General features: G+C 44.1%; 1 protein-coding gene across 1 annotated transcript in view; it reads left to right on the forward strand.

The window, feature by feature from the left end:
- Positions 1 to 21,126: 21,126 nt before the first annotated feature.
- Positions 21,127 to 26,744, forward strand: part of LOC134205681 (glutathione S-transferase theta-1) — a 42,566-nt gene continuing 36,948 nt past the window's right edge. Inside the window, exon 1 of the mRNA XM_062681195.1 lies at positions 21,127 to 21,604. Coding sequence (XP_062537179.1) covers positions 21,487 to 21,604 — 118 coding nt within the window. The 5' untranslated portion in view covers positions 21,127 to 21,486. The remainder of the gene's footprint in view (positions 21,605 to 26,744) is intronic.

The following is a 26,744-nucleotide window of genomic DNA, read 5'->3' on the forward strand; positions in this document are numbered from 1 at the left end:
GATCTGATAAAACAATTTATTGTTCAAAAATTGTTCAGTGCTTCTTAGTGTAATGACTTTACTTGTCATAAGGTTAGTTAGTAGTTACTCAAGTGGTGGAAATAAATAGGATAATACTAACACGTCTTTATGACATGTGCATTTTGGATCAATCCTAAAAAAAGTAATGATGTACAGAGGAAAATTCAATTTAATCATATTTTCAATCAAACCTTTAAGCTAAATACTGACAAATGTTTTCTCCGCATCAAAAAAGTAAGCACAATCGAATGTCCTTCAGATTTGATAAGTCAAATCAATTTCGTAACTCCTAATAATTGATGAGTAGTTGAACACTCATTATGCCCATGTCTAACTGAAATGTTCATCAGCGGAAATCGAATTCTTATTGATATGAGTCACTATTCCATTCAAAGTGATGTTTCGAACAGCTAATAGGGTTATGTACTGCTCCCTGAATTCATAAAATGTGCCCATACCAATACAAAGAATTGGAGCGCTCATTTTTGTGATTTTGTCAGCAGTAGGCACGCATGATAGCGATAAAAACGACACAAATTTGGCCGCAAAAGGCCTCATTTGAGAATATCAACTACCGAGTAGCTGGGTAGGGTAGCTGGGTTGGATTCGCGGTCCAGTCTAAGAAATATTCGGGTTCGAAATTTTCTCGACTTCCCTGGATGACATACAAGAATCATCGTGTTTAGTCTAATGATATACGAATGCAAAAATTGTAACTTGGCCTAGAAACCTTGCAGTTAATAACAGTGGAAGTGCTTAGAGAACACTAAGCTGCGAGGCGGCAATGTCGGAATGACGGGATGCAAAGCCAATTAGAAGAAGAAGAAGAAGAAGAAGAAGAAGAAGAAGATTCTTTAACTTAATATTCCCCAAAATTTCGAAGCATACTTTCACGCTTTTGAAGCGCTGATCTTCGATAGTTTGCAATTAGGAATCGCGAGTTCCTTGATATTGTTTTTGAATCACATGTTCCTTTTATTCCTTTTGGAACATGGGTATAAGGGTGGCTCAAATTAGTATGGAAAAGCCAAATTAGTCAACGTTTGGGCGGTGCTAAACTCGTTGGAAGTTTATATGCAAAAATGTATGCAGGAACATCCAAAAACAGTGAATTGCAGTTACGATTAAGAATTATGATACTCATTCAGTTCTTGTAGAATTAAATACAGAATGTTATGCAGAAAACCGCGAGAAGATTAGAGTTTGCCCGGCTAAGTTATTAGTTTTGTTTCTTTTACCTTTGAAAAGAAATAAATTCACCCTTACAACACTCCAGTAAAATGCTAATATCTTTGCCTAATAAACTCTAATCTTCTCGCGGTTTTCAGCATAACATTCTGTATTTAATTCTACAAGAACTGAATGAGTATCATGGTTCTTGATCGTAAATTGTGTCGTCCAACTGCAAATCACTGTTTTTGGATGTTTCTGCATACATTTTTCCATATAAACTTCCAACGAGTTTAGCATCGCCGAAACGTTGACCGATTTGGCTAAAATTTTGTCCAGAGCATCAGGGCATCAAATAGAACCTAACAAAAGAGAGCATCAAAAAATTTGAAAAAGTGTTTTTTGAGCCACCTTAATGGGTATACACGCAAAAAAAGCGTTCCTGAACTCGTGAACCAGCAAAAATACACCGTGATTTAATTCATGGATTCGGGAACACCAGTCACGTTTTCCAGAATGTTCCAGAAAACATGACTGTATTCCCGAATCCTTGACTGTTTCATCTCAAAATTATAACAGCATTGATATGGAAATGCTAATATCATCTTCCAAACTTGGACGTACATGTTCATGATAGCATTAGAGGCGAAAGTATAGAATTGATAGTTCCGTTAGGATACGGCAGGCATGAAGAATGTTTTTATATAGAAGTCTATTTGAGAAGCGAAGGTCGGCAATATGTGCCATGGCACATATTGCCTCCGACCTCGCTTTCAAATCGACTCCCGTATATAAAACATATCTTCATGCCTGCCGTATCCGAACGGGAACTATCAATTCTATACTTTCGCCTCTAATGCTATCATGAACATGTACGTCCAAGTTTGGAAGATGATATTAGCATTTCCATATCATTGTAAATCGTTCAACTTCACGTAGAAGTAACACACACGAAATCATTAATTTAGTTATAACAGCATGTTTATTTTCACAAAATAATTGCCTTCATATTTTATAGACAGATATTAGAAAACAAATTAAGGTAATCACCTTCAGTATAACTTGAACCCATGATCGATACGCTGGAATAAAGTTAATTGCCTGCATTATGGATGGAAATCCGTCATTGTAGCCAGCGATGCCAGATCTACGGAAATTTCCGTAGCTTTCTACGGATCTACGGATCCGTAGATAAAAACCACGGAATTTTGAAAATTTCAAGGGCACTTTCAATTGCAGTATCTGTGCTGTATGGAGAGTGGGACACTGTATTGAATCTGAAACATAACAGTTGAAATTCAAAAGCTGTATCCCAGCTGTTTAACGATGCTAGGTGATGCGGTGCGTTATTAAACCAGCTGATTTAAAATTGTCAAATATTTTCACATAATTTCAAAATTAGATCAAGTTAAGTAAACAATACGTGAGCTTCTGGTAAATGGGTTTCTATTTGGATGGAAAAGCTGTAAGTTATGTCCTATTGGTCTCCGGAAGTTCAAGGAGGAGTAATAATAATTATGTTTAAAATGAATAAGAATCTAAAAACTCATTGGATTTGTAAGAGAAAGTTTTAAAAACCGTTGAAATTTTCGGGAAATTTTATCGTAGCACCCTTAATTTATTACTTTCAAGCAAAAATATTCCGAGGGGGTACATATTTTTTTAAATATTTGTATCGACTTAATTTAATTCTAACTAAAAATATAGAACGCACAGATGAAATGGAATTTTTGAAGGAATTCCTTGAAGAAATCCTGACGTAATTCTCAAAGAAATTTCTGGAGAAATTTAGGCAATTTTTTTAGGAAATTTCATAGAACATTTCATCGCAAATTCTTTCGCCCCCTCAGGGATTCATTCGAAAGTTCCTTGAATAATTTTAGAAAATCCGCTCGAGTTCTTCTTCGGAAAATACTTCAAAAATTCATTTGTGAATTCCTCCAGAAATACTGTCGGGAGCTCCTCCAAGGGTTTCAAATAATTTTCAAAAAAAATAACTGCCAGTAACTCAATTGAACATTCTTCCAGGGATACCTTCTGAAAAGCCTTTGTTAATTTCTCTAGCAGTTTCTTTGAAAGTTTTAACGGGACCTAGAGGTGAGCCAGCCAAGGGCTGAAAACCTCTCAAATAAAGACAAAAAAAAAGTTTCTACGGGAATCCTCTGAAAATTCTAAGGAATCCTTATTAAATTCTCAAAGGTTTTCCAAAAGAAATTTTGGAGGCAGTGTTCTAAGGGAGATTCCAAAAGAATGATTAAAAATCCTATTTGGACTTTCAAAGGAAATCCAACGAGCTCGGTGGTCTAGTGCCTACCGCTTCTGCCATATAAGCAAGAGGTCGTTGGTTCAATTCCAGGCTTGTCCCTTTCCCTTTGTATTTCGATCTTAGTTTTTTCTGTGTTTCACGTTCTACCAAAACGATTCCTACTGTTATAACCTTCCACACAATTCCAAAACCTCCCGTGGCAACTATGAAGGGTCGTAGAGCTCACTGCATCTTTCTTAAGTAGGTGTTCAACTAACCATCAACTAACATCAACATGTTTAACTAACCATCCTCAATATTCGCAAGCACGTGGTCAGGACAGATCGCGACTGTTGGAGAGTGCATTCCTTCCATCTAAGAGATAGTAATTAGTACCAGATCAATATCTAAGGTAACGGATGAAAGTAATGCTCATACAATAGTCTTGGCTTGTACCATCTACGAATTTGGGCGAATTTCTCAATGCTAATGCTAATGCGAATTTGGACTTTCAAATGTAATCTGGAGGAATTTCCCAAGAATTTACTGGATTTGTTTTTTATTGTCTTTTCCAAAGATATCCCTGGAGGAAATTCCGAAAGAATTGTTGGATGAATGTCCACAGGAATTCGTAAAGAAATTTAAGTATTTCGAAAATTCTTTTACAAAATCCTTCGGAAATTCCTTTGTAATTCGTTGGGATATTCTTAGAGTTTCGTTCTAAAATTACTGAAGGATGAAGTATACTGGATAAATTTCATACGAAATTGAATTTTCGATGTAGCAATTTCCCTGGGAATCAATGAAATTATTTCTGAATGAATTCCTGTAGGAATTTCTGAAAATATTACCAAAGAAAGTATTTACAAAAAAAATGTCTGGAAGACTTTCCAAAGAATTTGTTGAAAAATTTATGAAATAACATCAGGATGAATATTCCAAAAAAAATTTCGAGGAATTTCTGGAGGAATTCCTGCATCAAATCGAAAGAAGGGTTGTAATCCCGATATTTTGGGGGATTTTCTTGGTTTGATATCCTAATTTCAGTGTCAAAATAGGGTTTGACTTCCGTAGTGGCCAAATTATAAATGAACTTATTATATCAAAATTGTTGATGAACCAACATTACCACAACTTTGGCACCGTCAGTGCTAAATTACAAGGGTCCAGATGATTTCTTAAGTAATAAAAACTCAATCATTTGCCTAAAATGAAGAGAGAGATCTGCATGAATTTGAGGAAACTAAACTACCAGTAGAAAGGATCTAGATTTTTGTTATTTGTACAGTCTCACAGCAATTCAATTTAGGCATCGCGTTGGGCTCGGTTCTTATTTAGTACTGACTAGTTGTCATCGGAACATTTCCGTCTTTAAAATAGGAAATATTTTCTCGAGATTGTTTCCATATAGGGTCGTAATTCAAGAATGCTCAAACCTATTAGCACTGACCAGCCTAGTAATCTGCGCAATAATTTAAAATGTTCTGAAAAATAAGAAGTCCATAATATTAAACTGATTCCATGTTGAATCAATAAAAGTCCAATAAATAAAAAGCAAAAATGTTAGTCTCGGCGTTGGAAACAGTCACTGTCAAAAATATGTATAGCAACTGCCATTATGACGAGCGTGGAAAACTGTATAGGGCATTGTGCCTATGAATCTCTTTCTTTTTGGATTTTTATGAAAGCTAGGATATAACAAGACCAGTAGCTATAAATTTTGACGGTTAGTGGGGTTGTTATTATCTAATTTCTATTGAGAAAAGTTAGGGATCTGAAGTGTAATGTCTTGTAATGTATCCTGATTGTGGAAGAGCGCCGAAATGGGACAACCAAAACTTTTGAGTGAATCTACGGAATTGATGTTGAAGCAATCTGGCATCGCTGGTTGTAGCGTATCAGATATTTATCCGTGATGTAGGCAATTAGATATTAGCCTCTATTTTAATTGTGTTACGGCTTGAGGAATTTTTGATATATTTTTTGTTATTTCAACAACTAACCAGCCGAGTTTATAACACATTTCGTTACAATATTTTTCTGAAATAAATAACTCTCCTTGTTATAATTTTGTTATGCATTATTGATCGGGGAGCAGTATTGTCGGAAGAGTCTCCAGCATCTGGAAGCTTAATTAAAGTACGCAATTTTAGCCAGCGTAACAGTTATACATAGGTTTATTTGAAACTGTAAATCGTTTACATTTATGTAAATGTTTCATGGGTCACAAACTCAAGTCACCGTATGATTTGGAACGATAGTAATGCTCAGTAATTTTTATTGACGTCTGACAAACAAGCAATTCAGTAAACGTTCATTCAAAAAACCATCATCAATTGGAAATTCAGGTCATTTTAGGCTGGGATGCCAAATATGTACTCAATCCACTCGCTATAGAAATCTACATTTGGGTTCTCAAACATGACCATCTTGTATTAAAATCAGCGAATGCATTATAATTATTTCCGGTGGTGTATACATGTTTTATGTAGCTTGGCCAGTTTATTTGAAAAAAAAAATGCTATCAAAGATAAAGAATAATTCGCAAATTGATTGAGAACTGAGAAGAAATTAGAAAGAAATAATCATTTTACAAAACAACTCTTTGTCTGAAAATTACTGAACAAAATTATCGATCGTTAAAGTCGAAAGATATATCTAAATGATCCTATTTAATCCACATATTCCGATATCACCGATGAAATATGCTCATAATAATCCATATGGATAGGAAAATAGAATGTGAATTGAAAAATAGGTAGAAGATGATGATGATGACCTCTATAGTTTTAACTTCAAAAAATGCATTTTTGATAACTTTTTGCGTACAGAAAACAGTTGAAAAAATTGATTTTGAAACATATTTATAACACCCTTTTGATGCCACAAGCAGGGATGGGAAAAATTATATTTTCAAAAATTCGAGCATGATCAAAACTCACCCGCGATCTTACTTTTAAATTATCAAGTGATAAAAAAAATAATTGAAAATTGTATCTTTATTTGAAGATATAACGGGACTGTTGACAATTAGCTGATGTAAAGAATAATGTTTGAATGAAAATTCTGTGTATATTATCATTCGAGTACAAAATTTAAGAAGTTGTTGCTAGCGACAACTCGCCTACTGTTGCAAATATTGAAAAGTTTTCACATGAAAATTGCAATCATTATCGTCTGATAAAGATTTACAAGTTTGTTCGGAGACGAGCCAGCCTCGGGCTGAAAGTCTCTTTAATAAAGACACAAAAAAAAAGATTTACAAGTTCGCATTCATGAGCTTATTCTGATGGAATTATTTGAATTTTGAGATACGATATTCTTGGCCACAGATAAACGCACATGAAACAAGCACTAACAGTATCAGCACGTATCATTAATTTAGTACAGCGGTTCTCAACCTGGGGTACATGGACCACTTGGGGTACCTTTGCTAGCCGCAGGGGGTACCTCAGACAAAAATGCGTAATGGCGGACTTAGTACAATTCCAATCAATTGTTTTGATAATTGTGTATTTTTTTATTTCAAAACTTTGTCTTGTACATAATATGCATAGCGATCAGTAAATCAAAGCCAATTGAATCCTGACCTCCACAACCAAGGGCTACGGTTACAAAAAAATTGAACGAATGAACAAATTAAAAAAAAGTCTGTGCAATCTACCTGATCGAAACAAAATGTTGAAGAACATGTTAAGAATATGACTCTACGACACTACCCATAATTCCATTACCCATAATGCCATTACCCCGAAGGCCACTACCCCGAACGCCACAACCCCGAATGAGTCATTACCCCGAATGCTATTACCCCTAATGGGACACTACCCCGAATGAGCCAGTACCCCGAATTAGTCATTATTTCATGTTTATACTTCATTTCAATGAAAAAAATGTTACTCAATAAAAGTTTATGTATAATTCATATGAATTAACAATAATTGGAACAGAAACTGTTTCAATGCAGTATGGAACTAAGTATTCTTACTCCTTAAGATCCCGTTCCACTTCGTATAGCACTCTTCAAGATTTCTGAATGGCAGGGGGAGATTATGCAGCACGTTTTCATGCAATGCACAATGCAGAGAGATGGAGGCGATTGCGGTCCTCGTCATCATAGCTACTAGGGCAACAAGGTTGAAGTTGTTCCTAGGTCTCTGTAGTAAAAGCAACGGATTCTGGATGATGCGTGGTCTAAATCTCAGAATCGACTAGTTTTTTTTCTTCCTAAACAATGGAGGGGGAATCTGCTCAACAGACATCCTGGGTTGACCAGGAAGTGTTGGGTTAGGGGCCACCTCCACTGAGGGAGGCAGGACTGCATCCCCGACCAGCTAAACCGTTTCCATTGCCGCCAAGCCCATCGTTCCTTTCGGTACAACCAGAAAGTAATGCTTCAAAGGGGGGCCAGTGCATAACGCACCCTCGAGGTTAGCTGCGTGTCCTTGCAGCATCGAACATCGTGACTCGCTTTTTTAGAAGAACACCATGGTATCGTGCCAGCGCATTACCGGCTTTCCAGGTGGCCTTACCACGCCCTATGTCCTCGGAAGGTGGGCAGGGTCGACTTCGCACCTGCTTCCCTCTGCACGACTGGTATCAAGAATGATGATGCCGCGTGCACCCCAAATTGACCTTTCTGCGATAGGGCCTATTCGCCAGCACACAGAGGGACTTACCGACGCGGTGCCTACGTCTGCCCCAGCCTTGACGAGGACCTCTTTCCGTCCTCGGGCTCGGAACCCGCCCGGTTGACCGACGCCGCGAAAGCGACGATACCATGTTGTTCTTCACGCGGCCACTTGTTCGATAAAAGGATCGAGTTCGACCACAGGGCACCGGTATGACCCATGAAGCCGACTCCGAACCCTTGGACCACCTCTTATTTGCGCCTGAACTAGCCATTCCTCGAGTCCACGCGCCACCTTCTGTGTAGCTCCGAGACGATTTGGACGATAGCCGATAAAACGGCGTTCCAGCCAACTTCATCTTTACACATCCTCCGGACTAGGTTGTCCGGGGTAGTGTCCAGACCACATGTGGCAAGCATGTGGTCGCGCATTGTGCGAAAACGCGGGCACACGAACAACACGTGTTCCGCCGTTTCCTCTAAACCTACGCACACCGGACACTCGGACGAGGCCGAGTGTCCGAACCGGTGTAGGTACTGTCTGAAGCAACCATGGCCTGTAAGGACCTGGGTCAGGTGGAAAGTGATTTCCCCATGGCGCCTCTTGACCCACGTACCTATCTCCGGTATCAACCTATGTGTCCATCTACTCTTAGTGGAACTGTCCCACGCACGCTGCCATTTGACCATTGAGGCCAACCTGACAGTCCTACGGATGCCTCTCGTGCCGCGCATTTCGAAGCACTCTATGTCTTCACCGATAACGATGTCAATAGGCATCATACCGGTGATGACGCAAAGTGCATCGTGCGACACGGTACGGTACGCGCTCGCAACTCTTAGGCACATGAGCCTGTACGTACTTTCTAACTTCGTTCTGTAGCAGTTAATACGCAGGGCCGTGCCCCAAGCGGCCCCGTCATACCTCAGTATGGACAGAACAACGCTAGCCAGAAGCTTGCGCTTGCTGGCATAAACCGCAGAGCTATTGGACATCATCCGGGACAATGCCACTATAGCTGTGGAGGCACGCTTGCAGGCGTAATTGACGTGGCTACCAAAGGTGAGCTTATCGTCGATCATTAACCCCAAGAGTTTGATGGAGCGTTCAGAGGTGACCGTGACAGAGTTGCCTGCCCTTATCACCGCTTGTTGCTCCGACTTTCGGTTGTTAACAACAACCACCTCAGTCTTGTGGTGAGCCAATTCTATCTTCCTGGAACTCATCCACTCCTCCACAATTGCGATCGAGTGGGCTGCAGTCAACTCCACCTCTTCGATCGATTCGCCGTAGACCTCCAGCGTAATATCGTCAGCGAAGCCGACGATTGCCACGCCCACCGGGAACTTCAACCTCAAGACACAGTCGTACATGACGTTCCATAACACCGGACCCAGTATGGAACCTTGCGGAACCCCTGAGGTTATGTCAACGCACTTCCGACCCGCCTCCGTGTCGTAGTCACTACTCACGTCGAGAGTCACTACTGCACAATAGCGAACTCCCCTCCTCTTACGCTGGATAGCTATCTCCGCGGATTTGGTAACCGACAAGATAGCGTCTACGGTCGACTTACCCTTTCGGAAGCCAAACTGGTTGCTCGATAGACCATCCGCACCCTCCGTGCGTATCAACAACCTGTTGAGGATGATCTTCTCGAGCACCTTCCCCGCCGTATCAAGCAGGCATATTGGTCTATATGCCGACGGATCCCCCGGTGGTTTTCCCGCTTTTGGCAATAGGACCAAGCTCTGCCTTTTCCATGCTTCAGGGAAGACTCCCTCGTCCAGGCATCTCTGCATAACAGATCTGAACATCTCGGGAGCCTCGGCAATGGCCGCTTTGATGGCCAGGTTCGGAATACCATCCGGTCCTGGCGCCTTACCTACACTAAGGGACTGTGCAATCCCCGCAAGTTCCGCCACCGTTACTCTTCCCTCGTCGGCCACCCTGGCCCGTGGCAGCTCCACAAAGGGAGGCCAGGGACTTGGGTCGTGACGTGGGAAGAGCCCCGCGATGATCCTCTTCAGCATCTCTGGAGACCGCTCTGTAGGGGCCATCGCCCTACGTGTCTTGGCCATTACGACACTATAGGCGTCACCCCATGGATTCGCGTTGGCACTTTGACACAGGCCCTCGAAGCAGGCTTTTTTGCTTGATCTAATCTCAGTCTTCAGAGCGGCTCTAGCAGCCACGAACGCCACCCGTCGTTCAACACGCTCCTCTTCTGTGCGTGCTCGCTGCATCCGCCTCCTTGCCCGTAGGCAGGCGCGGCGCAGGTCCGCAATTGCTTGAGTCCACCAGTAAGCCGGTGGTCTCCCATTCCTAGGGTGGACTTTCCTAGGCATGGTGGCATCGCATGCACGCGAGAGCACTGTTACCAGCTGCTCGCCGCTCAGACCGAGAGTATTGTGCTCGCGGCGGAGCGCTTCCTTAAACACCTCGTCGTCGAAGTATGATGTCTTCCACATACGAGGACTAGGCCTCGCCCCTTCTTCCGTCCGCTGAATGCTGATCGTATAGTCGATACTGTAGCGAACCGCCAGGTGGTCGCTGTGAGTGTAGCCATCATCTACCCTCCAGTTCGAACTACTCGTTTGGCCAGGGCTCCAGAACGTAACGTCGATAATCGACTCGGCACCGTTCCAGCTGTAGGTACTTTTGGTACCGACATTAGCCAAGTCCACATCCAACATGGCCAGTGATTCCAGCAGGACCTGCCCCCGTTCATTCATGGATCGGCTTCCCCATTACATCCCAAGCGTTGAAGTCCCCCGCTATCACCACCGGCCTACGCCCCATCAAGTTAGCCGTCAAACAATCTAGCATTCGACCGAACTGCTCGATCGACCATCGAGGAGGCGCATAGCAGCTGCAGAAGAAGACCCCGTTGATTTTGGCAATGACGAAGCCCTCGTGTGTCAAAGACACCAACTCTTGGACTGGGTATTTCCCCGTTGTCCATATCGCCGCCATTTTAGACCCATCGGTGACCCAATTACCGTTCCTGGCGGGTACCCGGCAAGGATCTGCTATGATGGCGATATCCGTCCCCATTGAGCAACTGTCTGACACAGCAGTTGCTGGGCTGCATCACAGTGGTTCAGGTTTAGCTGCGTTACCTGCACTGTGATTTTGCAGCACGCTTAAACGCCGGGCACTTCGAACCCCCCATGGGTGCTTGCTGTTCGCAGCTTTGCTGGAACAGATCAAACAGTTGGGAGGGTTCGTGCAGCATTGTGCCTTATGTCCCTCCAATCCGCATCGTCGACAGAGCTTGCTTCTGTCAGGGCCTTTGCAGTCCCATTGCTTGTGCCCCGGTTCCAGGCACTTGAAGCAAACTTCGGGTTGCTCATATATGCCCACAGGGCATACCGACCACCCCACCTTGACGCTCCCTAACTTGACTACCTTGGAGGCGTCCGCTGCAGGTAGCCGAACCAATGCTACCTGTGTCCCTGCCGGACCTTTCCGTAGCCGAACGGCTGCGGTGGACGCCTCCACTTCGCACTGTCGCCGCAGTGCCGTGACGAGCTCTTCGACTTCGGTGATCTCGTCCAGGTCTTTAACCCTTAGATTCACCTCCGTCGTGAGTGCCCTCACCTTGACCGTCTCGCCTAGGACTTCCTCCGCCAACTTCTTGTAGGCGGCGCCCTTTTGCGAGACGCTTTAGCTCGAGGATCATCTCGCCCATCCGGGTACGTCTTATTCGACGTACGTCAGCGCCGAGTTCACCGAGCTTGACGTCACTCCTCATCGCCTTCAAGACGTCCGAGTACTTAGCCTCGTCCGTTTTGATGACTAGGGCATCGCCCCTGGAGCGATTGGCGCCTACCCTAGACTTCTTGCTACCCTCATTCGCCTGGGCCTTCTTTTCGGCCCTTGACGTCTTCGGTTTCCTCTTGTTCTTGACAGGGTCCAGGAGGCGTCATCCCCCTCTATTTCCCTGGTCTGGGGCGGCTGAGAGCTCTCAGCCTGCCGTAGCCCCTTACCACCGTCTTTCTTGGGTGGACGGACCTTTCCAGATCCTTCCTCCCCCGGTTTTGAAGGTACCTGGCCGGGGTTCAGCTTCCCAGCCCCACTACCTTGGTGCGGGGTAGTAACCCTCCGCGTTTTGGGGCGCCCCCAGGGAGCTCATCCCCTGGAGACTGTCTCCCTCGTTTTTGTGTCTACTCCGTTGGAGCAGCCACCCCGACGTGTCCGCAAATACTTGAGCCTCAGTCTGGGTAGACTTTGACACCACCGTCTTCGCTGGCACGCCCTCGGTCGATTCGACCTTGCCCGAGTCCGCGAATTCTTGGGCCTCAGTCTGGGTAGACCTCGACTCCATGGATTTCACGGGTTCGCACTTGGCCAGCCCGACCGCCGTTTCCAGCTTGGCGTCCAACATCGACTTTCGAAGTTTCAGCAAGCTCCTCTTGAGGTCCTTACTGATATTATGCTTCGATGACGCAAAGTCGATGATGGCGTCCAGCTGTTCCGTCGCCACCTCGAAGGCCGAAAACCCATCGCGTTTGCGGTTCATCGCCTCCGCAAGCCATGGGCCGTCAATAACCTCTACCGGCGTTTTTTTAGCCGAGAGGAAGGTTAAGTGACCCACGCTGGCGCTGCGCACTGAGCTGCCCACTATTGCCTCTGGCCTCCTAGGCGGAGACCTGAACAACCCACCTCTTGCGAAGGGGTTGTCGCTTACACTACTACCACTAGTTGAAGAATTGTCTTGGTTTTCCATTTTGATTCCACGAGTTGCTCGGGAAAAGAGGTCCACCACGCCAGAGCCCAGCATGACGCGGTAAGGGACAATTACTGGGGGGGGTGCCCAGGTACCCCACAGGCTCCGTTAAAGGCCTAGCTTATTATTTCACCCCCCTGGCCATGCATCCCCTCGGCACGGGTTGCTTGACGCCTTGGGATTAGGGGTTAGGGACGATGGTCCCGGTCTAACTCGCAGTGGCCATGGGGAGGGGTCGTCAAGCCCTTGGACAAAGTCCCTGCTGCCCCCGACGAGGGGGTGAATGGGTGAGTAAGAGTGAGTGAGTGATTAAGTGAGTGAGTAAGGGTGAGTGTGTGCGTGAGCGAGCGAGTAAGAGTAAACGAGTAAGAGTGAGTGAGTAAGAGTGAGTAAATAAGAGTGAGCGATAAAGAGAGAGCGAATGATTGAGAGTAAATGAGTGAGCAAAAGTGGATGTGTGAGTAAGAGTGGTTAAGTTAGTAAGAGTGGGTGAATGAATGAGAGTGGGTGAATGAGTAATATTAAGTGAGACAGAGGAAGTGAGTGAGTAAGGGGGTTTGTGTATGAGGATGAGAGAAAGGGAGATCTTGTTTGTCTTCGGGAAGTTTAAGTCAACGCAACACAGAAGGCATCATCTCGTTTCGCTTTCTAACGAGCAGACGATGCTTTTAAAAAGGCAGTATTTCCTCTGTGTGCTTTATCGAGGTATAAGCACGTTCATTGCAAACAGTTCCATTGTCGCCATGATCCATCGCTTAAACGAAGTGTACGATGAATTTGATTTCAACATCTCTACATCCAGATTTCGCTGCCGCTTGCTGAGCCGTCTTAAATGTTTTTATTGTTTGACCACCATTAGATTTAAGAATTTTATGTAGACAACACAGTCCGATGAATAAAAAACAAATACAAATACAAATATTAAAAGGAGGTATCATCTCCTCTGTCTGCCTTATACCGGGCAAACGCGTTCATTTAAACAAGGCACCATCTCCTCTGGCTGCCTTATACCGGGCAAACACGTTCATTTAAACAAGGCATAATTTCGTCTGTCTGCCTTATACCGGGCAAACACGTCCATTTAAAGAAAGCATCCTCTCCTTTGTCTGCCTTACACCGGGCAAACGCGTTCATTTAAACAAGGCATAATTTCCTCTGTGTGCCTTATACCGGGCAAACACGTCCATTTAAAGAAGGCATCATCTCCCCTGTCTGCCTTATACCGGGCAAACGCGTTTATTAAAAAAAGGTCATATTTACCCTGTATGCCTTATACCGGACAAACTCGTTCATTTAAACAAGGCATCATCTCCTCTGATCGCCTTTTACCCGGAAAACACGTTCTATAGGAAAAAAGGATCTCTTACTCCATTTCGTAGAATAGTACTTTTCCAGATTATAATGACAGGAATGACAGTTAAAGCTAATTAGAAGATAAATCAAAACTGTTGGTTAAACTGGTTGGTTGCGATTCATCGATATCTGTTGGTGTTAAACATAATAATAGAATACTATAGATTCTAAATGTTTTCGGGGTAATTGCCGTAGTGTTTCATTCGGGGTAATGGTTTTCGCGGTACTGTCCCATTCTGGGTAGTGGCCTTCGGGGTAATGGCATTCGGGGTACTGGCATTCGGGGTAGTGGGGTGGAGCCTAAGAATATGCTTCTTAACTAAAATCTAAAATTTACAGGTTCGGAAGCCTTCGTTTGAGAGGCATGAAGACTTTATATTTCGAAAAGCTCGGTTGTTTCGTTGCAAGAGGATCAGTAGTATCTGTCTACGCTTCTCGGAAGCGTTCTTCCAAGCTGCTCGAAGGTCGCCTTTCAAGAGGCCGGAAGCCTCCTTTCAAGAGGCCCGGCAGCCTCCTTTCAAGAGGCCCGGCAGCCTCATTTCAAGAGGCCTGGACGCCTCCTTTTAAGAGGCTTGGAATAAGCCTCCTTTCAGAAGCTCGGAAGTAATTTTCAAGAGGCCCGGAAGCCTCGTTTTAAGTAGCCGCCTTCTTTTAAGAGGCTTGAAAGCCTCTTTTTAAAAGATCGAAAGCCTTCTTGCAAAAAACACAAAAAGCTCTTTTCAAGAAGCTTGGGAGGTTCCTTTTAAGAGGCTCGGAAACCTCCTTTCAAGGGGCTCGGAAGCCTCCTTTCAAAAAGCTCGGAAGCCTCCTTTCAAGAGGATCGGATGCCTCCTTCCAAGAAGCTCGGAAAGCTCATTTGAAGAGGCTCGAAAACCTCACTTCAAGAGGCTCGGAAGCCTCCCTTTAAGAGGCGCAGAAGCCTTCTTTCAAGTGGTTCGGGTCCTGTAGGATTGATGGTTAAACCTAATGTGAAATGGATAGTTGCACGGAATAATAAAAATTTCAGCCCACTTTATGGAGAGCCGTTAGTTAACTATGGGCTATATGCCGTTAGTTTTCAGATCCATTTTCAGTTCCGCTTATTTTCATTTACAGCAAAACATAGGGGGTACCTTAAATAATGCAAATGTTCAAAGGGGTACCTCTCATGAAAAAGGTTGAGAACCGCTGCTTTAGTAGCTTAACTGGGGTCACTTTTTACGCGGTTTCTTTTTGCTTGTTTCTGGCTTTTAGGATTATTGAAGCATTAGATTGACCCCACAATAAATCCACATATAAACGAAGAATAATCAGGGGGTATTCGAAAAATTGTTAAAATTGAGGTTGGCTGACAAATTGACAAACTCCATGCGCGTAAAAACCGACCCCACTGTAACCGTGTTGTGTACACATCAATTCAAATATTTTTTTCAGGATTTAAAGCAAACGTTTATGACGTCACGCCCTTCTTTTTATGTATTACCAGGCTAAGGCCGGAGTGGAGTGCGTGTTTTTCATGTTACGAACAGCAGAACGATCGCTTCTTCTTCTTCTTCTTCTTATTGGCATTACATTCCCACACTGGGACAGAGCCGCCTCGCAGCTGAGTGTTCATTAGTTCCAAAGTTATTGACTGCGAGGTTTCTAAGCCAGGTTACCATTTCTTCATTCGTATATCATGAGGCTAGCACGATGATACTTTTATGCCCAGGGAAGTCGAGACAATTTCCAATCCGAAAATTTCCTAGACGGACACCGGGAATCGAACCCAGCCACCCTCAGCATGGTCTTACTTTGTAGCCGCGCGTCTTACCGCACGGCTACGAAGGGCGATCGCGCGCGTTTGGAATAAATAAATAAATAGCCGCTTACCAAGGCCTTATCATCTACCTTATCATCTAACCAAAAATCCCTTTCCCGTGGCACTTACGGAGATGCAGAGGATTCCTCGGTCTCTTGTAGGAATGAGTGCTGGACTAGTTTTCTTCCCCTAATCCTAAATTGATTGTGAGGACGTGACCGGCATCGTTCTTCTTCTTCTTATTGGCATTACATCCCCCACTGGGACAGAGCCGCCTCGTAGCTTAGTGTTCATCAAGCACTTCCACAATTATTAACTGCGAGGTTTCTAAGCCAGGTTACCATTTTGCATTCGTATATCCTAAGGCTAACACGATTATACCCAGGGAAGCCGAGAACAATTTCCAATCCGAAAATTGCGTAGACCGGCACCGAGAATCGAACCCAGCCACCCTCAGCATGGTCTTGCTTTGTAGCCGCCCGTCTTACCGCACGGCTAAGGAGGCCCGGCATCGTTATCGGACTTGAATTATTGAATCTCCAAATCATGTACAGTGAGAATAGTTTTCTTATCCCAGGAAAGCTATTCATTTGGTGAGCTGTGCAAAATTTGTTGTTTCTCGGCCAATCACAACTAGCAACTACGATGTGTACAGTCAATCAAGCTAAGCTACCAGACTAAGACCGGAGTGCCCTGTGCAGTGCATAGCAGTCTTCTACATTCAGCACGGTCCATGGCTACACGTCGCCAACCACGCAGTCTGCGAAGGGTCCGCAAATCGTCGATGTGCACCTCGCCTACTTGTTCCCGTCGGATCGTTGTCGAAAACCATTTTCACCGGATTACTGTCCGACATTCTGGCTACGTCTACCGCAGTCTTCCGATTTTCGCGGTGCGGACGATAGATGATTCCCCCAACAGCTGATGCAATTCATGCTTCATTCATCTCCTTCACGTACCGTCTGCCATCTGCACCCCATCATAGATGCTGCGCGGTACTTTCCTTTCGAAAACTTCCAGTGCGCGTTGGTCCACGAGCAGCGTCCAGGTCTCGTGTCCGTAGAGAACTACCGATCTAATAAACTATTCAATCGGAGCGTTTTTCGGAATACAAAGTACGTACGATTTCCTGCCAAGATGCGTCTCCGAATTTCTCTGCTGGTATCGTTATCGGAAGTCACCAGTGAGCCCAAGTACACGAATTCTTCAACCACCTCGATTTCATCACCACCGATACAAACGCGTGGATCAGTTTTTCGCCACAGTCGTTCAATTTACCTTACATCGTTGAAAAAATGCAAATATTGCCAAACCGATTGTTTTATGTATGGCTGCTTCGAGGTTGATAAAGTTATTATGTTATGTTAAATATCTTGGCTGTGCATATGCACAGCACCTGTTTCGAAATGGACAAATTGATATGAAATTTGCGAAAAAGAATCCACGTGTCTTGGAGGGACTCGAACCCCCAACCTCCTACTCTCTAGATAGGCGTGATAGCCCCTACACAACAAGACCACTTAAAGGTCACGTTTGAACCATCAGAATCCGAGTACCAACCTCCACCGCTCTCTCAAACTCCTTTTGATGTCTTGAAAATATCCCGAAAAAATTAAAACAAAAATCTTCGAGACCGTTATAAAAAAAATCGTCACGCCGATTCACGTTGTCACCGACCAAAATTCTGAAAAACGCCGCCGCCGATTTTCGGACTGGCACACACCTCTACTCTTATTAAGTAAGTACACCCAACCAGCGGATGGCAGATTATAGCGGGCTTGGTAGTCATATGGCTACTGCTTCTGTCTCATACGCAGGAGGTCGTGGGTTCAATCCCAGGTCCGTTCCATTTTCCTACTTTGTATCTTTCACTATATTTCTCATGTTCTAGCAATCGCTAGAACTGGAAATGGACTTCCATACCGTTTCCATTACTATTCCTATACCTTCAACTTGAGTATTCTAACAGTAATCTGCTAGAATTAGAAATGAACTATATAGAGCTCGTTTCCTACATCCAATTAGAAATTCCATCAGTTGCCCTCTCCTATCTATCACATTGGCAGCTCGTTAACCAAGACGGATCTCTGCCTCTCGAACCTAACCCAAAAATTCCAACAAATTCCGCATGAACTCGTGGCAAGTGCAGAGGTATATTCGGCTTGCAGTGGGCGAGTGATTGCATCATCATTTCCTCCCCCTTCCTTACATTGACTTGCATTCTGACGTGGCAGTCACCAGTGTGACCTAACAAATGAGATCACCAGTACTTGTACATTGAAGATGTGAGCTAGTCCCAAGCAAACATTTGTTGGTTCCCAGTGCAACAACAGCTGATCTGGTCATAATGGAGTAGCAACTACGAGCAGTCAATCAAGCTCAAGCTCAAGCCCAACCAGCGGATGGCAGATTTTAATACAGTTCTGCATAAGAATCTTACAGAAACTGTATAATAATTGGGCATATACATTTTTGTAAGATTTTAATACAATCGTTGTATTGAAATTATACAGATTTGTATTATTTTAATACAATTTCTGTATAAAAACCTTACAGATTTGTATATGCCACGTTTTTATACAATAATTGTAAGATCTGTTTTTCGGGTGTACTACATCAACACTTGCTTCCCCTTCCAAGTTACGGATCTAGATTGAAATCGAGGATTACACCCACCTTTATTTCTGATAGCAGTCTGGATAGGGATTTCAAAAGAAAAACATGAGTATCACTGGTGTCCAATCTACGAAGTACACCGTAACTATGCTATGCTACCATTATCTTAAAGCTATGTCCATTTAGAATCCGGAATAATAAAATCATCTGTATCTCGGTAACGGATTGACGTACAAATAACGTTAATACATCAAAACAAGGGTAATTCACTGTACATTAAGGAAAAAAAATTGATACAAATCATTTCTTCTTGTTTCTAGTGAAAATTCGCACCTTCTTCTTTATTCCTCTCATCAAAAGTTGCACACCTCCGGAGTAAACTTCCTTGGCACATTTGTTCCACATTTTGGTCATCTGAGTCGCGTCCCGAGCTGTTTTTCCACTTTTCTTAAGCTTCCGCTTCATTTCTACCCAAAATGTCTCGATGGGCCGGAGCTGTGGGCAATTGCGTAAATTTATGTTTTTATCGATGAAATCTTCGTTATTATCACGGCACCACTGGATGACTTCCCGGCTGTAGTGGCAACTCGCCAAATCTGGCCAAAACTTCACGGGACCTTTATGGGCTTTATTGAAGGTAGACAGCGGTTTTTTTGAGACTTTCCTCCTTGTCTTATTCGTTACAAACACTTAGGTCTTTGCTCCACAGCTGCATATCTCTTGCCAAAATCATCTGTTTTTTTTTTTTGCAAGTTTGTCCAAACAGCAAACTTAAACTTCGCAGTAACTACTCCTCGTGCCGTCACCATATTAAAGATTTGGCTAGGAAGCTGTCCGAAACCCTTTTTGACGTAGGTTCCATCGTCGATGCGCAGGATTATCAAAGTGGGTGTGCAGATTTTTTTTCTCTCCATTCGGCTTCCATCTGGAATAATGCTTGACTCGCTGCACGAAACATCGTGAAATTTATATCACAGCAAGTGGGCGCCTAGGTAGACAAACCGCTGTAAGAGAATTCTTGCAGCGGTCACTTTCCGTGCCGCTGCAATACAATGAATGGTTCCGGATTCTAAATGAACATAGCTTTAATGAAGCACTCTAACTTATTAGCAGTGTGAAATAAACCGTAGTCCCCAGCGGATAATGTGCGACATCTTCTGTTTTTTCGCACTATGATACAAGTGTGATAAACTTATTTTCGTGCTAACGGCTGATTATAATGTTAGTCATAAAATACGAAGACGCATCGTTTGTGGAAGTCGGGTCAACTACGGAAGAAACTGCGATCAAAAATTATTCACACCCGCACCACATGGTGTGGACCAGTGGATCACTACGGACATGGACCATGCTCCAGGAGGACTTGCAATCATTCGGAGTATTTGAGAGACGGGTGCTTAATACCATCTTTGGCGATGAGCAAGATAATGGCGTGTGGCGGCGAAAGATGAACCACGAGCTCGCCCAACTCTACGGTGAGCCCTATATTCAGAAGGTGGCAAAAGCTGGAAGAATACGATGGACTGGGCATGTTGCAAGAATACCCAGCAGCAATTTCTGCAATGATAGTGTTCGCTCCAGAATCGGTTGGAACAAGAAAGCATGGAGCACAGCGAGCAAGGTCGACGGACCAGGACCAGAACGACTTGGCAAACGTGGGGCTAGGATGGAGAGATGTGACCTCGAACCGTGTATTGTGGCGACAAATTGTTGATTCAGTGTTATCTGTTTCGATGTAAGCTAAATAAATGAAATGAATCATCATTAACCTTCTCCGCTTTCGGATGACCTTGTCAGCATTGATGTAGTTTGTAGAACAGGGGAAAGAATGTGCCTTTTACAATGTAAGAATAATGGAACTAGTCATAGATACCATCAACAAATAGCGATGGTGTTGATGCAGAAATAGAAATGATGTGATACAACCTTGTCCCATAATCCAAATATTTTGTAATAATCGTGATTTGCGATAATGTTAGTCGCGAGGTAAGCATTTTTGTTGGGGCTGTGAATCAGACATTGTACGGTTTGCGTTGATAGTTACATAAAACATCAATGCATAGATACGCACGAAATTAGCTGTAAGTCGGTTATATCCTCCCTCATAATGTAACTTCCACCTAGTTAAGATCGTATAGGGAGGCTATCATGCTTCAAACAAACATCAAATTTTAAAATGATGAATATATGTAGATCGAAGGTATATAAGAGCAATGGTGTGAATCCTTCATGTCGAACAATCATGTTTTTTCTTCATTCTCATTGTATATTATAACATTCGCTTATCTATGAAGAACCTCATAAAAACCATCTCATCGGCACATAACCGCCGTGAGTGCCATTTGTTTACACACAGCAACAGGCGCAACATATTTTATCAATCCACACTGACGACACTCAGCGCGCGCAATGTACCCATACCCAACCTTCTAACTGCTGTTGCTGTTGCTGCTGCTGCTGCTGCTGGACGGACGGTTCGCGATATTATGTGTGTGCGAGCTGAGCCGGTGCGCGCGCGCAACAATATTTGTACCGAACGACGACCCATCCGCCACATCGAAGAACGCCTGCCTGCCCAAAGCATCAGGCCACATCAACGACCGACCGACGATGCGAGCAATCGAAGCCGGAGAATTCAGTTCAGTTTGGAGTTGCATTTCCAACGGACGGACACACAATAAGTGAGCCGAGCGGCGCTAAATAAGTCTCAGCGACTATTCTGTCGAAATCATATTTGCCCATTCGATTTGAATCGAAACCAGTCAGCGGAGTGTGGTGTGTTGTGATCTACGTGACTTTCGGCATAGCCACACAACACCGTATCGTAGGAACAAAAAAAAAGACACGAAACTCACCGACCGTGCGTTCTAATCGTGCCGAATAATAGTGACTTTGCGTGAATTCGAATTTGCGACCGATTTCTGATTAACCAGTGAAGATGCCCCGACCGGTCAAGTTCTTCTACGATCTTCTATCGACGCACTCCCGTGCCCTCTACATGTTCTTCGAGGCCACCAAAATCCCGTACGATCCGATTCCGGTTTGTGCAACCAAAGGTGAGTAGGATATTTTGTAAAAAAAAAATATGTAAATATTTCAGACTGGAAGGTGTTACTTGTGTGTTCTTCATTGAAATCGTGACTGTGTCTGAAAAGTGGTTTGAAAGCGATTCATTATGTTAATCTGCTGCAAGAAATCTAAAAATAAATGTTGCTTTTGAGAGGAGAACTGATAAAAGTATCTACTTTTCGCAGTTCCTGTTTTGCCAGAAATCATCAGAAAATGTAACGTTTGGAATATTGTTTTATTCTTTACTAACCAATTGGATTGACAACTAATTGTTACTTTTCTTATTGTCGCTCTAGATCGATTTATGTGCGACCGTTGTGGATTTCTTCACAACTTACCAACTTTATGAATTTTCATGATTTTCGAACTATCTCATTGAAAATGTCTTTTTTTTTTTTCTATATAAATACGTAGTCCAAGACGAATTGAACGGGTAATGTTGCAAATGGATTCATCCGTTCGTGAACATAAACATCGTAGCAAACGAGACCTCGGCTCATTTTCATTTATATAAGATTTTATATGTTGATATTTTTAACAGTTCAAATAAATTGACTTTTGTACTATTCAACTTTGATAATGTTATGTCACAATGAGATGAGATTTTTTTGTATTTTTAGCATCAAAGATGTTGTTATAATGATTACCTAATTCATACACAAAATGATAAGACATTTCGAAGTTGGGTACGGATCACGAGTGATCATGAATTGCAAAAACGGTCAACTGAAAGCATAAATAACTTCGTAGTGCTAGACTGAAAAGCAGAAAGTTGATCAAAAAATGTCAACTTTTCTTCAATGAATATACAGGCAATCAGTGCCATCGGATTTTCGCGTTGTGCACGATGGATGGTTCTCCCAACAGCTGATGCAACTCGTGGTTCATTCGCCTCCTCCACGTACCGTCCGCCATCTGCACCCCACCATAGATGGTACGCAGCACTTTCCTTTCGAAAACTCCCAGTGCGGGTCCTCCACGAGCATCGTCCAGGTCTCGTGTCCGTAGAGAACTACCGGTCTTATAAGCGTTTTGTAGATAGTATGGTACGGCAGCGATCGGAGCGTTTTGCGGAGTCCAAAGTACGTACGATTTCCTGCCATGATGCGTCTCCGAATTTCTCTGCTGGTATTGTTATCGGAGGTCACCCGTGAGCCCAAGTAAACGAATTCTTCAACCACCTCGATTTCCTCACCACCAATACGTGGTGGGTGGCTTACGTTGTCCTCTCTTGAGCCTCTTCCTATCATGTACTTCGTCTTCGACGTGTTGATGACTTGTCCAATCCGTTTAGCTTCGCTTTTCAGTCTGATGTAGACTTCCTCCATCCTCTCAAAGTTACGTGCCATGACATCTATGTCGTCGGCGAAGCCAAATAGCTGGACGGACTTATTGAAAATTGTACCACTCGTGTTAATCCCTGCCCTTCATATTACTCCCTCCAGAGCGATGTTGAATAGCAGACACGAAAGACCATCACCTTGCCGTAACCCTCTGCGAGTTTCGAAGGGACTCGAGAATGCCCCTAAAACTCGAACTACGCACATCACCCGATCCATCGTCGCTTTAATCAACCGTGTCAGTTTATCCGGAAAACCGTGTTCGTGCATTAGCTGCCATAGCTGGTGCCGATCGATTGTATCATATGCGGCTTTGAAGTCGATGAATAGATGATGCGTGGGCACGTTATATTCGCGGTATTTCTGCAGTACTTGGCGAATGGCGAACACCTGGTCCGTGCTGGAGCGTTCGCCCATAAAACCCGCCTGGTACTGCCCCACGAACTCCCTTGCAGTTGGTGCTAGTCGACGGCATGAAATTTGAGAGAATACCTTGTAGACGGCGTTCAGCAATGTGATTGCGCGGTAGTTGCTACAATCCAGCTTATCGCCCTTTTTGTAGATGGGACACACGACACCTTCCATCCACTCCTGCGGCAAAACTTCCTCCTCCCAAATCTTGGTAATGACCAAGTGCAGCGCTCTAGCCAGTGTCTCACCACCGTGGTTAAATAGCTCTCCTGGTAGTTGGTCAACACCAGGGGCTTTGTTGTTCTTCAGCCGCCCAATCTCCTCCTGGATTTCCTGGAGATCCTGAGCCGGTAAAATTATGTCCTGCGCGCGTTCTCTCAAGTCCATCACCATACCACCATCTTCGTCTGCCACATCGCCATTCAGGTGTTCTTCGTAGTGCTGTCGCCACCTTTGGATCACCTCACGCTCGTTCGTAAGAAGGTTCCCGTTTATGTCCTTACACATATCAGGCTGTGGCACGTGGCCCTCACGTGAACGGTTCAGCTTCTCATAGAACTTTCGTGCGTTATAAGCGCGGTACAGTTGTTCCGTCTCTTCACGGTCTCGATCTTCCCGCTGGCGCTTTTTCCTCCGAAAAATCGAGTTTTGTCGGTTCTGCTCCCGTTTGTATCGTGCCTCGTTTGCCCTCGTGCGGTGTTGCAGCAATCTCGCCCATGCTGCATTCTTCTCCTCAACTAACTGCTCAGATTCGCCGTCATACCAGTCGTTTCTCTGATCCGGTGGTACCGTGCCAAGTGCAGCGGCTGCGATGCTTCCAATGGCGGATCGAATATCTCTCCAGCCATCTTCAAGAGACGCTGCACCTAGCTGCTCTTCCGTGCCACTTCGAGCTGCTGCGCTTAGTCTTGGGCTAGTCTACCGTCTTGAAGCCGCCCAATGGTTAGCCGTGGCGGACGACTCCGACGCGTGTTGTACATCGTCGAGAGTTTTGAGCGCAGACATACTGCAACGAGGTAGTGGTCGGATTCAATATTCGCACTGCGGTAAGTGCGCACGGTCGTGATGTCGGAGAAGAATTTACCGTCGATTAGAACGTGGTCTATTTGGTTTTCCGTTTCTTGATTAGGTGATTTCTATGTGGCCTTGTGGATATTCTTGCGGGAGAAGAAAGTGCTTCTGACTACCATTCCGCGGGAGGATGCAATGTTTATGCATCGTTGGCCGTTGTCGTTCGATACGGTATGCAGACTATCCGGTCCGATGACCGGTCTATACATTTCCTCCCTTTCTACCTGTGCGTTCATGTCGCCGATGACGATTTTGACGTCCCGCAGTGGGCATCCATTGTATGGCTGCTCCAGCTGTGCATAGAACGCTTCTTTCTCGTCGTCGGGTATCCTTCGTGTGGGCAGTGCACGTTGATGATGCTATAGTTGAAGAATCGGCCTATTATTCGACGCTTGCACATTTTTGCGTTGATTGGCTGCCACCCAATCACACGTTGGCGCATCTTACCCAGCACTATAAAGCCGGTTCCCAGCTCGTTGGTGGTGCCACAGCTTTGGTAGAAGGTAGCCGCTCGATGCCCGCTTTTCCACACTTTCTGTCCTGTCCAGCAGATTTCCTGCAGCGCTACGACATCGAAGTTGCGGGGATGTAATTCATCGAAGATTATCCTGTCGCAACCTGCGAAGCTTAGCGACTTGAAGTTCAATGTTCCAAGCTTCCAATCGTGATCCTTTATTCGTCGCCTAGGTCTTTGCCGATTATATCGAGTCGTATTATCTCTTATAAAGCTTGATCCACTTAGTATTTGGCCGCACGAAATTAGACATTTCTTTGCCAAAAAAGTACGTATAAAAAGGAGGTTCAGGTTTTATTATACAGGGAATTTAGTAAACTTTGAGGGAAAAAAATATCGAAAAATTATTCATTGGCATTTCGGATGAATTCTCGGACTTTTCTCTCAATGCAGATGCTTTGATATACCATCAATTTATGGGCAATCTTGCCTGCATAGACATATTTGAATCTTCCTGGGGCATTACCCTTCCGTTTGGCAAGGTAAAACTTGTGTCCCTGGAATTGAAAGCCAATTTTAATATTATTTTTATCGCCCATCAAAATACATCAATTGTATTTCGTTTGGCAACCAGGTTCTGTTTCAGGGTCCTGTTGGGACGCTTACTGACATCATACGTCTTGAAACCTTCTCGTCGACAGATTATTTGAACTGTGCTGTACGGCGCAGTGAACCTTTTCGCTAAATCACGCAAGGAAATCCCAAAATGGTTGCGAACTGCTCTGCAGACTTTCACTTGTATTATCTGGTCATATGTTCCACTTCTACGATTGTTTTGTTCTACGCGATCCAGCAATAGTGTTTCCTGATAAAGTTTGACAGTTTTTACAGTCAATTTCGGTAATTTTAGATACTTTGAAATCATTCCTCCTGACCATGTTGGATTTCCAACGTGAGTGTGCAAAATTTGTTCCCATCTCTCGCATTCCATTTTCGATAACTTTTGAACGTGAGCATCAATACTGATGAAACTTTCACCATAAATTAAACAAACCTTCCGCAACGATATGATGTATTTTACTTTTCGGTACGACCACCAAAGGCGCCGCAGTAATTGGAAAGAAACGGCTAAATACTAAGTGGATCGAGCTTTATTGCTATCTCGTCGGAGGGCCATCGTGTCAGGTCTGTTTTGTGTCCCACCTGACACCAGGACTTGGGCTTGTGCACGTTGAGCGGCACACGGTCGCTTTGGTGGGACGTACTTGCGGGTACATGCAGCTTTTTATAGGAATTTAACAGGGCCTACTGTCAAACCCCACCACATCCTAGGCAAGCCCCACAACTCGCAGATGGCCTGGGGAGGGATCGTCAAGCCCTTGGACCTAGTCCCTGTTGCCCGCGAGCATTAATAAGAAAAGTGGAAGCATCCAGGAAAATAATAGATTCGACTATATTTAATCCTAGTCGAATCTATTACTTTCCGGGATTCTTCCGAGAACTAGCTGCGTATGTGTAGACTAGCCTAACACAAATAGCAGAGCACCAGCAGACTTATGGACGAATTCTTGTACTAGATGTTTACCACACACCATATGTGCAAATCGAATGAGACCAACAGATATGGTAAATAATCCACAAATACGGAGTAGCGGACAAACTGAAACGTTCAGTCAATATAAGGTAGAGTCTTTTTTGAAGGCACAACAGATTATGGCAAGAGGTATTTGCTGTTTAACATCGATATTGCTTGAGAGGGATATATCTTATACCTTCCATGTAGACTGTGGATTGCAACCGTTCGTAGCTTCACATTTGATGCCCTGATGCTATGGACAAAATTATAGCTAA

Source organism: Armigeres subalbatus, chromosome 1, assembly GCF_024139115.2.
Source record: "Armigeres subalbatus isolate Guangzhou_Male chromosome 1, GZ_Asu_2, whole genome shotgun sequence".
Taxonomy (NCBI): domain Eukaryota; kingdom Metazoa; phylum Arthropoda; class Insecta; order Diptera; family Culicidae; genus Armigeres; species Armigeres subalbatus.